This window comes from Prionailurus viverrinus, chromosome D4, assembly GCF_022837055.1.
Source record: "Prionailurus viverrinus isolate Anna chromosome D4, UM_Priviv_1.0, whole genome shotgun sequence".
NCBI lineage: Eukaryota > Metazoa > Chordata > Mammalia > Carnivora > Felidae > Prionailurus > Prionailurus viverrinus.
Window position 1 is genome coordinate 49,385,231 of NC_062573.1, and position 13,806 is coordinate 49,399,036.

Consider the following 13,806-nt stretch of genomic DNA (forward strand, 5'->3'; position numbering starts at 1 on the left):
TCTTTTTGATTGCCGAGTAATACTCCATTTTGTGTGGGCATGCGTGTGCGTGCGTGTGTGTGTGATACACATATATGACACATCTTTATCCATTCATCCATCGATGGACATTTGGGCTCTTTCCATACTTTGGCTATTGTTGATAGTGCTGCTATAAACAATGGGATGCATGTGTCCCTTCAAAACAGCACACCTGTGTTCCTTGGATAAATGCCTAGTAGTACAACTGCTGGGTGGTAGGGTAGTTCTATTTTTAGTTTTTTGAGTTACCTTCATACTGTTTTCCAGAGTGCCTGCACCAGTTTGCATTCCCACCAGCCGTGCAAAAGAGATCCTCTTTCTCCGCATCCTCGCCAACATCTGTTGTTGCCTGAGTTGTTAATGTTAGCCATTCTGACAGGTGTGAGGTGGTATCTCATTGTGGTTTTGATTTGTGTTTCCTTGATGATGAGTGATGTTGAGCATTTTTTCATGTGTCCGTTGGCCATCTGGATGTCTTCTTTGGAGAAGTGTTTATTCATGTCCTTTGCCCATTTCTTCACTGGATTATTTGTTTTCTTGGGTGTTGAGTTTGATAAGTTCTTTATAGATTTTGTATACTAACCCTATATCTGATACGTCATTTGCAAATATCTTCTCCCATTCTGTCAGTTGCCTTTTAGTTTTGCTGATTGTTTCCTTCGCTGTGCAGAAGCTTTTTATTTTGATGAGGTCCCAGGAGTTCATTTTTGCTTTTGTTTCCCTTGCCTCTGGAGACATGTTGAGTAAGAAGGTGCTGCGGCCAAGATCAGAGAGGTTCTTGCCTACTTTCTCCTCGAGGATTTTGATGGCTTCCTGTCTTACATTTAGGTCTTTCATCCACTTTGAGTTTATTTTTGTGTATGGTGTAAGAAAGTGGTCCAGGTTCATTTTTCTGCATGTTGCTGTCCAGTTTTTCCAGCACCACTTGCTGAAGAGACCATCTTTATTCCATTGGATATTCTTTTCCTGCTTTGTCAAAGATTAGTTGCCTATACATTTGTGGGTCCATTTCTGGGTTCTCTATTGTGTTCCATTGATCTGAGTGTCTGTTTTTGTGCCAGTACCATACTATCTTGATGATTACAGCTTTGTAGTATAGCTTGAAGTCTGGGATTGTGATGCCTCCTGCTTTGGTTTTCTTTTTCAAGATTGCTTTTGTTCTTCGGGGTCTTTTCTGGTTCCATACAAATTTTAGGATTATTTCTTCTAGCTCTGTGAGGAATGCTGGTGTTATTTTGATAGGGATTGCATTGAATATGTAGATTGCTTTGGGTAGTATCGACATTTTAACAATATTTGTTCTTCCTATCCAGGAGCATGGAATCTTTTTCTTTTTTTTGGTGTGTTCTTCAACTTCTTTCATAAGCTTTCTATAGTTTTCAGTTTATAGATTTTTCACCTCTTTGGTTAGATTTATTCCTAAGTATTTTATGGTTTTTTGTGTAACTGTAAATGGGATCGATTCCTTAATTTCTCTTTCTGTTGCTGCATTGTTGGTGTATAGGAATGCAACTGATTTTTGTGCGTTGGTTTTCTGTCCTACAACTTTGCTGAATTCATGAATCAATTCTAGCAGTTTTTTTGTTGGAATCTTTTGGGTTTTCCACGTAGAGTATCATGTCATCTGCGAAGAGTGAAAGTTTAACCTCCTCCTGGCTTATTTGGATACCTTTTATTTCTTTTTGTTGTCTGATTAATTGTTTTGTGGATGTTGACTCAGCTCTGCATCCCAGGTATAAATTCCACTTGGTCATGGTGAATAATATTATTTTTTTTAATGTATTGTTGGAGCTGGTTGGCTAATATCTTGTTGAGGATTTTTGCATCCATGTTCATCAAGGAAATTGTTCTATAGTTCTCCTTCTTAGTGGGTCTCTGTCTGGTTTTGGAATCAAGGTAATGCTGGCTTCATAGAAGAAGTTTGGAAGTTTTCCTTCCCTTTCTATTTTTTGGAACAGCTTCAAGAGAATATGTGTTAACTCTTCCTTAAATGTTTGGTAGAATTCCCCTGGAAAGCCATCTGTCCCTGGACTCTTGTTTTTTGGGAGATTTTTGATTACTAATTCCATTTCCTTACTGGTTATGGGTCTGTTCAAATTTTCTATTTCTTCCTGTTTCAGTTTTGGTAGTGTATATGTTTCTAGGAATTTGTCCATTACTTCCAGATTGCCCGTTTTACTGGCATAGAATTGCTTATAATATTCTCTTATTATTGTTTTTATTTCTGCTGTGTTGGTTGTGATCTCTCCTCTTTCATTCTTGATTTTATTTATTTAGGTCCTTTCCTTTTTCTTTTTGATCAAACTGGCTAGTGGTTTATCAATTTTGTTAATTCTTTTGAAGAACCAGCTTCTGGTTTCATTGATCTGTTCTACTGTTTTTTTGGTTTCGAGAGCATTAGTTTCTGCTCTGATCTTTATTGTTTCCTGTCTTCTGGTGGTTTGGGGTTTTATTTGCTGTTCTTTATCCAGCTCTTTAAGGCATAAAGTTAGGTTGTGTATGAGAGCTCTGTTCCTTCTTTAGGAAGGCCTGGATTGCTATTCTTTCCGCTTATGACCGCCTTTGCTGCATCCCAGAGGTTTTGGGTTGTGGTGTTATCATTTTCATTGGCTTCCATATACTTTTTAATTTCCTCTTTAACTTCTTGGTTAGCCCATTATTTCTTTAGTAGGATGTTCTTCAGTCTCCAAGTATTTGTTATCTTTCCAAATTTTTTCTTGTGGTTGATTTCGAGGTTCATAGCACTGTGGTCTGAAAATATGCACAGTATGGTCTCGATTTTTGCACAGTCTTTTTATCTAACTGTGCATTTCCTCCACGTGATCTTTGCAGTACAATATGGAAAATATGGGGCTGTGTGAAAGAGTGAATGTGGGCTTTGAAATCAGGCAGAGTTGGATTCAAATCTGGATTCTTTGCTTAGTGGCTTTGTGACCTTGAGTCAGACCTGAGTCTCTCCCTCCCTCTGTTGTCTTATCTGGAAGATGGAGCGGATATATGCAAGGCAGTGGAAGATATTGTGGAGAGCATGAGGGTCAGTGTCCCTGCTCCCGTGATGTAATGTGTGCAGACTGCCCTTGCCCAGCACTGTAGAGCTTCATAGGTGCTGAATTCATTGAGCCTTTTATGGGTGTGTCTTGTAGTTCTAAGTGTCATGGCTACTGAAACAGGATCGGTTGTAACCAAATAGTGGTTCAATTATATGGGCAGTAACTAGAGGGACTAGTGTACGGTAGGTATGTTTTTGACACTGTTAAAAAATGCATATTTTCATTGTGCTGAGGGATTTAGCACCTTGAAATATAACAGCCATGTTTTTTAATGTATGTCGAATATTGATGTAAGGAGGCTTATTTTTTCTTGGAGATTTTTCTTGAAACCTTGGGTTTTAAAAGTGATTTTTTTAAACATACATGGACATAATATAAATGGTGAATATTACTGATCTTTCTTTCATGTACCCACCCGTAGTTTCCAAAGTGCTTCATTCTGAGTTACTCAAACCTTTGCTTGGATTGTTGGTTGCATTATCTACCCCAGTCCATTTCAGACTCCATGCAGTTTGGGCCTCTGTTTTTTCCTTTGGTTTCTCATTGTGTAGGGCAAAGTCAACATAGTTTTGAACTTGGAAAGAGGAAGAGGATGGTAAAGTGATCTTCCTCTTAACAAGAGGACCATATTGTAGAAGTTAAATTGTTAATTGGCTCTGGAGCCAAGCTGCCTGGGTTCACCTCTGGCTCTGTGATGTACCCATGGTATGACCCCGCGCAAGTTACTTACTCTTCCACTTCCTCAGTTTCCTCTTTGTAAAGCGAATGGATAGTGTGAAGATTAAACGGGTTAGTTGGATGACATGTTCCGAACGGTGCCCAGGATGTGGTAGTTGTTATGTATGTTTGCTGTTTTCACCACTGCTTCCGCCCCAGCATTGGAGTCACCTACTTGTTACCGTATCCACATCTCATTTCCTCTCTTTACTGCCCCTCTGATCCATCATCCTCACTCCTAGCCTGAATTGTCCAGAAAAACCCCAAGAATTTGGTATCTTCTGACATGTATTGGATCTACTTTACATCTTACCCATGGGCCATGACCCACTGTTATCACCCAGGTACCCCTTTGTTTCCACATGGTGGTGAGATAGGTGAAGGGGGAGGATTGATGGTGAGGTGAGAAGGAAAATCCATGCAGTTTGATGGAAAGTTGTGGTTACAGATGAGTTTTTTTATACTTAGAGCTGAATCCTGGGGATGAAGTATAGGTCATAGAAAGGAGCAATTTTTTTTTAACCTCTTGTCTCTGTCATGGCTACTAATTGTAAAAACTAGAAAACCTCAAAAAAGCCACATATTTATTTTAGGGACATCAGAGAAGAAAAACCATGGAACTCATTTTTTATCTCTGAAATCCAGAGGAATGGAGCTCTCCTCTGGGAGCCAATGTCAGTGACTTGCAGCTGAATTGAGCTTTTTTTGTCCTCTTTCTTTCTTTCTCTTCTTCTTCTTCTTCTTCTTCTTCTTCTTCTTCTTCTTCTTTTTAATCCTTTATGATAAGAGTTGCTCTGGGGAAAAGAAAGTAATTCTCTTTCCACATAACTGACTTGAGGTTCAACTTTGGAATGGCAGTGTTTTTCTCAGTAGGGAACTGCTTACTCTGTACTTTCTCTGTAGACTCCTCATAGATCACTGGGTCTGTAAATCCATAGGCTACCACCCGTTCCACGTCATCAATACTGCCTGTCTTTCAGAGTTAATTTTTCAAAGGGGGAAGAAGATAGAGCTAACTTTATCGTGCATACCAAAGACTCGTGTATATAGTTTTTTCCTTTCAAAACTTTGAGTATCACTCATTTGCGGTTAGAGTTTTCTAGTTCAGTAAAGATAGATAAGTGACTTAACAAGGACCTATAGCTGGTAAATGGTCAAGCTGAAATATTAATTCAGGTTATCAGACTCCCCAGTTCATGCAGTTTCATTACTATCATGCTTCCTCCTGGACATATATCAATTATAGACCTTCTTTTTATTGGGGTATCTTTACTTTTATTTGTTAATTGTCAGAAGTTGGTAAGCTTTTGAGGGTGGACCTAATAGTATGCTATTGTATGAAGTGTCCTTGTAAGTTAGAATAAAAATACGATGAGCTTATTTTAGAGATCTCCCTGTATTTTTCCCCATGAAACCATGCAGTGCATAAATGCTCACCTGTATGGGCTCAGCCTTGTTCCTGAATATATATTTTATAGTTATGAGTTATACTCTTGGAAATTTGTATACCTTATTTATCTCATTTATCACACCATACCCACTGATTAAGTTTTCTAGGAAACGGAGGTTTGGATGATGGGCCCCTGGCACAGGCCTGTACTGTGATTTAGGGTTCAATTCCACGTTAGAGCTGGTGTTCTCATTTGACACCAGGGCATTTTATAAAACAAGTGCTAGTAGTTGAGCTATTTGACTATTGGAAATGGAATTGGTGGTTTAAATAGTGTATTCTAAATTGGGGCAAGGAGAGTCGATAAGAACTGTTCCCTGTTATCACACAGAGCTAATTACAAGCGTTGGTGGTCTATATGTCTGCTCACGTACGTCACATACTTCGTTTTTTCCGGGTGCATTTTCTGTTAAAGAGACAACAGGGATGGCTTGTTCCTTCTCAGACAAATCCTGTTTCATCTTCCAAAAGTGAGGAAGTCGGGTTGTAGATTTTTTTTTTCTCCCTTGAAGGAGTGGCTGAGGGTTTTCTGCAAGGCAGAGGATAGGTGTGACTAAGGAGAAGATTTATAAATTGTTGGAGGAGATGTGGCTAGCAAACAGTAGATGTGGTTAGTGATATGGACATTGTCATTGGAAATCTGTAGCTGATACTTTAAAGAATCTAGGTAAGTATTTTCAGAGAAAGATGAGTCTGTGTGAGTTGAAGGAGTCGAGAAGGTTTATTTTGATTGAGGGAGAAGAGAATATTATAATCAGGAGGGTATTTTGAAAACCTTTGAAAACCCTTCTTCCATTTAACACTGTGATCTCTTTTATTCAGCATTTCATTCATGATTTACTGTATTAGCTCCCCGTGGTTCACATACTCTTTGAGTGTCATAGTTCATTTCTAATTGGTATGTGTATATTGTCTCCCCAGTTAAGACTATGAGTAGTCAAGGGCAATATCACATCTTATGCTTTTTAAGTTTTAATGTTCTTCCCCACAGAATTTCCCGTGCCAAGCCAAGTATGTCCTTACTCTGTGGGTGAGAATCTGTAAGTGAATCCAAGATTATAGTGGGCTGTGTTGAGACGTTCTTAAAGAAATATTTTGGGGGCGCCTGTGTGGGTCAGTTGGTTAGGTGTCCGACTTTGGCTGAGGTCATGATCTCACAGACTGTGGGTTAGGGCCCTGTGTCAGGCTCTGTGCCCGTAGCTCTGTGCTGGCAGCTTGGGGTCTGGAGCCTGCTCTTGGATTCTATGTGTGTCTCTCTCTCTCTCTCTGCCCCCCTCCAAAATAAATAGGGGCACCTGGGTGGCTCAGTCTGTTGAGCAACCGACTTCGGCTCAGGTCATGATCTCACAGCTCGTGAGTTCGAGCTCCGCGTCAGGCTCTGTGCTGACAGCTTGGAGCCTGGAGCCTGCTTTGGATTCTGTGCCTCCCTCTCTCTCTGCCCCAACCCACTTTCATTCTGTCTCTCTCTCTCTCTCAAAAATAAATAAACATTAAACAAAATAAAATAAATAAACATTAAATTAAAATATTTTGGGTACATCTATCACCCTATTTAAAACAGATTGTATGCCTTTTACTTTACTATGCTAGTGTTACCTGCAACTGTAATTTTGAGTAAGTCCAAAAATGATTACTTTTTCCTACATAGAAAACTATCTTAAGTTAAATCAACAAGATTTTAACGATCAAAGGAATTATAGTAGCATCAAGTACTTTTTAAAGTATATAGTTAAGTTGTGATAAAACATAACCATTCCATTTTATTTTTTCTCCCCAGAGTTCTGTTTTAGTTGCTGTTTAAAATCATTGTAGAGAAGAACGCTGAAATTTGGAAAAACATGTTAGAAACTATAGGTAAGACCTATTCTTTCTTCTTCTTATTTTTTTAATGTTTATTCTCTAGAGAGAGACAGAGCGTGAATGGGGGAGGGGCAGGGAGAGAGGGAGACACAGAATTCAAAGCAGGCTCCAGGCTCTGAGCTATCAGCACAGAGCCTGACGTGGGGCTCAAACTCACAAACCGTGAGATCATGACCTGAGTTCAAGTGGGACACTTGACTGATTGAGCCACCCAGGTGCCCCTATTCTTTCTTATTTTTATAAAAATCAAACCTTTTTCCATTGGGATCTTTGAAATGGTTTTTCTACATAGCAGAATTTTGACTTAAAGTTTTTACAAGTTTGTATCCACTAGAATTATACCAGGGTAATGTGTTTCTGTATTTGGATGATTTAATCTGAAGTGTTATAAAAATACCTCATTTTCAGGCAAAAGATAAAGCCATATGAAACGTTCTACCAATTATGAGAAATTTAATGAAACCGTAGTTTAATGTAAACCTAGTTGATTTGTAGACCCACTTCTGGTTAATGGTTGTGTATGGGTAGCACCAGAAAGTTTAACAGTATTTTTAATATTGAAAGAAGCTCAATGCCTGCTTTGTGGCAGTTGAAATACTACTGAGCTTTGCTTTTAAGTTGATGATGAACAATAACGGTAACAAACATTTAGTGACAGTTTAAGGCAGTTTAATTTCTGCATGAGATAATTTAGGTTGAAATATCCAAATTCATGTGTTAGTCTATTTTTCACTGCTCTTTAGTTTTACAGAAGCTAGTTTGTAGAAATTGTTTGAGGTATATCAGGTATACCCATCCCTTGTCTGATGGCCCAGTGCCTCATATTTTCCAGGGAAGTCTTTGGGTATGATTATCGGAAGGTATCTGAATTTCACCCTGGTGCCTTTATGACTGTGGCTGGTGCCTTGATACCTGCATGGTTTGGGGAGTAGGATGAGAGTAGGTAGCAGGGAAAGGAGAAGGAGTTGTCTTTGTGATAGATGGGATCATGACTATGACTTTTGTTCGTAATGTGCTGTGCCAGTGATGAAAATGCATGGGCGTGTATTTCCCTCATCTCATTTTGTGGTAAAGTCACACACCATAAAGACTACTAGTCCACAAAGCAGAGTCTCTCATAAAAAAAGTGGATAGCAAAGGGGAAATACAGAATTATTTAAGCTGTCCCCTTCCAATCTTTATTTTGTAAGTTATTACTGATCTGTACACTTTCTGAGAATTGACATGGAAATTAATACTAGATTTGTATTCTGAGATCCCATGGGAAATAAGCCTAGAATAAAATTATCCTGTCTTTATTATGCCTTGTAAAATTATGTGTAAGAGTAAATCCTGTTTGTTTAAATTTGAGTATGTGTGTGACCTCATGGTCAATAATAATTCATGCCTTAATTTCCCCATTTCTGTGTAATCCCACATTTGATGCTATAGAAAGTGTCTGTGGTGATCACACTCTTTGATTACTATAATACAGCAAATGAATGTTAATAGGTACACTTATTACCATGATGAATCCATTAGAACATATATTTGAGTAGTCTCTATTCCTTTAAAACAAATTTGGGTTCATTTGTGAGAGAGAGATAGTTTTAGGGAGATGTTTTGATTTTTTGTTTTTTAAATGTTTATTTATTTATTTTGAGAGACAGAGCAAGTGTGCTTGCGTGGGGGAGGGGCAGAAAGAAGGAGAAAGAGAATCCCAAGCAGGCTCTGCACTGTCAGGGCTTGATGCAGGGCTCAATCTCATGAACAGTGAGATAGTGACCTGATCTGAAACCAAGAGCTGGACGCTTAATCAACTGAGCCTCCCAGGCGTCCTAAGGGAGATGTTTTTAACTGTTATTTGTCATAGAAACTCACCATCTGGTAGTAGCATGCATGTAAAATGGTAGGGATTAGGGCCGGTAGGTAGGGTTACTAGGGATACACTGATTCAAAATACTTATTTTGCAACTTTATGCCTGATACATAGGGTGATCGATAAATATTTGAATTATTTTGCCTTGATGCCTATATGAATATGCTATTTAATTTTAGGGAAAGACATTTAAAGGATTAAAAAGTAGTGTTTTTAGGGGTACCTGGGTGGCTCAGTCGGTTAAGTGTGACTTCGGCTCACATCTGATCTTGCTGTTGGTGAGTTCAAGTCCCACATTGGGCTCTGTGCTGGTAGCTTAGAACCTGGAGCCTGCTTCGGATTCTGTGTCTCCCTCTCTCTCTCTGTGACCATCTCCTGCTCACATTCTGTGACTTTCTCTCTCTCTCAAAAATAAATAAAAACATTTAAAAAAGTAGTGTTTTTGAAGGGTTATACATTGTTGTGATATATTTTCAAGTAAATTCTCAAGTATAGAATATTTGTTCCTTAATATATGAGACTGTCATATTTTGGATGTTTTGCTCATCAGTGACATTGTCTGCATCCACTTATTGGTTATATTTCTAATTTTTCTTGAATGTAAATAATGTCTTTTAAAAAGTAATAACACCAGCATTTGCCAGATCACAAAGTGGTTAGTTTCCAGTAGTTTGTATAAGAGCTGACGGTTGGCACTGGAATTCAACTGTACTTCATCTGAATTGGTTTCCATAGTTTACAAGTAGTTGCATGGAGCATACACTATACCCAGTTTTCTGCTTTCACACAGACTGTCTTACCAGAGACTTGAAGGTTTGAAGGATACATTTATAGGGACATATTATAGTCCCTTTTGTGCTGAGTCAATTTTATGCTCTTGAAAGGAGTAGTGTTAGGATTTCTGTAAGCATGGTTTGATGTGTGTCTTTCGAATCTTGTTAATGACCTGCTGCCCTTTGATTTAGACAAAAATCGGGCCCTGCAGGCCGCAGAGCGTTTACAAGCCAAGCTGCGAGAACGTGGGGATGTAGCGAATGAAGACAAACTAAGCCTTTTAAAGTCAGTCTTGCAGAGCCCGCTCTTCAGTCAGATTCTGAACCTTCAGACTTCAGTACAGCAGCTGAAAGACCAGGTAAGACACGATGCTCCTGAAACAGGCATTCATGGCAAGGATCTCGTGAAAGTCTTGGGTTTTTCTAAAAAGCTGATTTTTGAATGTGTTAATGAATAGTTAATGAAGTCATTTAAACCTCCAAATGAGACATTCAGATTCACTGTGACTTTTCACCCCCCCTAGTTATTTTTGTAATGGTTGTTGCTGTATATTGTAGATGATATGACATTGTGTTGAAAGCTGTGTGGATGCTGAAGTGTGAGTCCTTACAGGAGAAGGGGATGATAAAAATAAGTGTAGGGTAGATGGCCATAGACTTGGTTTCCCTTCCCATTAAGACATTTTGTTCACCTGATCCTGTGTCTTCAGATTCAGACATTCAGCACGCTTATGAGATTTCAGATAAGCCTGGATTTGCATGTGTAATCATGTGTGTGAGGAAGGGAAATCACCTCTATTTTGACAGTAAAAGAAATAATTACATTGTCATCAGTTAGAGGAATTGCAATTCTCACTTCTTATAAGAGTGTAAGTAGCAATTGCTTCAATGACAGCATCAGATGGTGATAAACATTAGAACTTCTAAATGTAACACTGTTTTTTTTCTGTAAAAATTAAGAGCTTTAAAATTTCCTAGCATTTATATTAAAATCGAAACATTGCAATGACAGAATGGGCACTCAAGTTAGATGTTCTTTAAACCTAATTTAATAATTACTTCTCAGGGTTTTTTGTTTTTTTTTTTAATTAATTTATTTTTTTTCAACGTTTATTTATTTTTGGGACAGAGAGAGACAGAGCATGAACGGGGGAGGGACAGAGAGAGAAGGAGACACAGAATCGGAAACAGGCTCCAGGCTCTGAGCCATCAGCCCAGAGCCCGACGCGGGGCTCGAACTCCCGGACCGCGAGATCGTGACCTGGCTGAAGTCGGACGCTGAACCGACTGCGCCACCCAGGCGCCCCCGGATAAAAACCATTTTAAAAACATTTTGTTAAAAAACCTGAGAAGTTGGGGCGCCTGGGTGGCGCAGTCGGTTCAGCGTCTGACTTCAGCCAGGTCACGATCTCGCGGTCCGGGAGTTCGAGCCCCGCGTCGGGCTCTGGGCTGATGGCTCAGAGCCTGGAGCCTGTTTCCGATTCTGTGTCTCCCTCTCTCTCTGTCCCTCCCCCGTTCATGCTCTGTCTCTCTCTGTCCCAAAAATAAATAAACGTTGAAAAAAAAAATTTAAAATGGTTTTTATCCTTACATCGTTTCAAGTCAATCTCCTCATGCTTTCAACCTAAGTTAATTTTCATTCTGATGGTTTTAGCATTAATTGAATTACTATGGATGGATTGCTAACGGATATTTTACCTTTTATTCAAAGGTTAAAAATGAAATTTGGAGACTAGTTTCATAATTCAGTGAAAGAATAGCTCTAGCTAAAAACAAATGTGCCAGATGCAAAAAGAACAAATAGTAGCAATAGGGAAGGAATTTATTTAATGTCACATCACTTCTTAATCTAGATATTTTGGTAGCAGAAGGAAAGAAAAGAAAGAAAGAAAGAATTTTAAAAAATAGTCTTCTCTAGTGAATGTCTGCTTAGTGATTTTAAAAGTCATGATCATGATTTAAGAAAAAGGTGTGTTTTATTATATGTAGTTCTTTTTTTTTTTTTGCAAGTTATTGTAAAGATTGGTTTTAGATACTCCATTTCAGAATGAATGGGCAAGAGTTTAGAGAGATCAGTGTCCTGAATAGAAGTGTAATTATGATGAGGACGATTATCTGGTTTTTCAGAGACAGTGAAGAAGTTGAACAGGTATCTTCTCCCCCTATTATATTATATGAAAATATGAATAGAATGAGAGGAAATGTTGAAACAAAAAGTACTAGTATGTTAGGAAATACCACTAATCCAGTGAGATAACTGGAAATATCCCTGCTAGCTCCAAAAGGAGGGCAGAAATGGCTCTGCTTCTTGACCCTGTTCTACCATCTCCAAATAGAAGTTGGATACGGGCTCCAAAACTTTGGGTCCCGCGTGATTCAGCGGAAATCTCCCTGGAAACCCTCGAGCAAAATATTATCAAGCCAGACAGTCTGCGACTAAAGAGAGTGTGATCTTGTTCATTAGTGATAGATGTGGATATATTTCAAGACTCAGTACGTTGTGAGGTTTGGAAATTCTATGGGCATGTCTCACGTGCCTTTGGACTTTTGGCTAGGTGGTCTCTTCAAATACTGAAAGGGACCCAGGAAACGAACTGGCCCATACCCTGCTTATTTCAACTACTTAGTGAGGTGTAGTTACTTGCTTGTAAGGGCAGAGCCAGAACTAGAACTCGGTTTTCTTGGCTCCCGAGGTACAGTCTTCTCCCTTTGTTTTTATTCTGCGGCCTGTCTCACATCTTTTTTTCCCCGCAAGGGTAGGGTAGAAACTTGGCCCCTGTAAGTCAAGAGTTTAATTTTGGCAAATACCATTGATTTCTCTCACAGTTTTTGTGGCTCCTCACTTCATTCTTCATTCTGACTAACTCAATTTCATGTGTTTGTGGAACCAGTGTTTTTCTTACATGAGTAGAGTAAATTTTAAAACCTTGTATTGTTTTCCATTTTAAAGTTTAAACATAAATATTATAGGCTTCATCATGCTAGAATTAAATTTTCTATGTAGTTTACCCACTGCTAATTTATAAATAATTGTTTTTTAATATTAATGAACCTAGGGGTTAAATTTGTGCTTTTAAACCAGTAGCTATACCAGTCTGACTGCTGGCTAGCTTTTACTTATCATCTTCCACCTGCATTATGTTTTAGATGTATAGTTTTATGTGCACAACAGGTACAAGTTATTGTCTCCATCTTTTTTAGTATTACCAAAAAATTTGACTCCTTCAACTTTACTCCACCATCATTTCTCCTACCTTTTAGAAAGCGAAAGGAGTGAATAATTGAAAAGCCCGAGGTATGTGCAGCATATTGGAGAACATGATCATATTGTTGCGTTAATGACAGATGCTGACATGCCATGTTGAATTAAGCCAACTATTTGTTCCCCTCAGATCCTTCTCATTACTTCTATTCAATAATGTGTAATTTTTCCAATTTGCTTCTTCAGTATTAAGACTGCCCTTAGAAATCAAACTGTTTCCCTTTGGCAAATTAAACACTTGACAGGTGTGTAACTGAGAGGGCAAAAAAGCCATGCCCTGAAGGGATGTGCTATTTAAATATTGTCAAAAATATTAACAGGTCTGAGAGCATAATTGATGCCTCTGTTTAACTCTGCCACATTGTGTATTGTTCTAACCGCCAGCTAAAAGGATGTGTGCTATTAAACCTGAATAATCTCTAATAGCTCCAGTTCTTTTCCTATTGCATGATTCCTGTTTAAGTGAAGAGAAGGAAGAAAAAGAGCTGTGACTGTGTGTCAGTGATCTGTCAGATGCAAATTCTCAAGTAGTGTCCTCACTGTCACCTAGTCATCACAGCTAATCACTGCAGGGCTCACCGCGTATTCACGACAGAAATCCAGCTATTGTGGGGGAAATAAACACGTTCGCAGTTTAATAATAGAAACTTGTCAGCCATGAGGGTGTTGGATTTGCATATTTATTCTGTGATGTTTCTCCAGTCCAGTAGAGGTGGATACTGCTTTCCTGATTAATTAATTGCCTTGCATGATGAGCTGACCATAGACATGAAATTAAATGTCTTTTTGCCCAGAGTTATTGTACAAAAACTGTG

General features: G+C 38.7%; 1 protein-coding gene across 10 annotated transcripts in view; it reads left to right on the forward strand.

Moving 5' to 3' along the window:
* Nucleotides 1-13,806, forward strand: part of MPDZ (multiple PDZ domain crumbs cell polarity complex component) — a 161,861-nt gene that overhangs the window by 21,499 nt on the left and 126,556 nt on the right. For all 10 annotated transcript variants that reach the window (XM_047830066.1, XM_047830068.1, XM_047830069.1 and 7 more), the window contains exons 2-3: nucleotides 7,016-7,092; nucleotides 9,922-10,088. In XM_047830066.1, coding sequence (XP_047686022.1) covers nucleotides 7,077-7,092; nucleotides 9,922-10,088 — 183 coding nt within the window. In that variant the 5' untranslated portion in view covers nucleotides 7,016-7,076. The remainder of the gene's footprint in view (nucleotides 1-7,015; nucleotides 7,093-9,921; nucleotides 10,089-13,806) is intronic.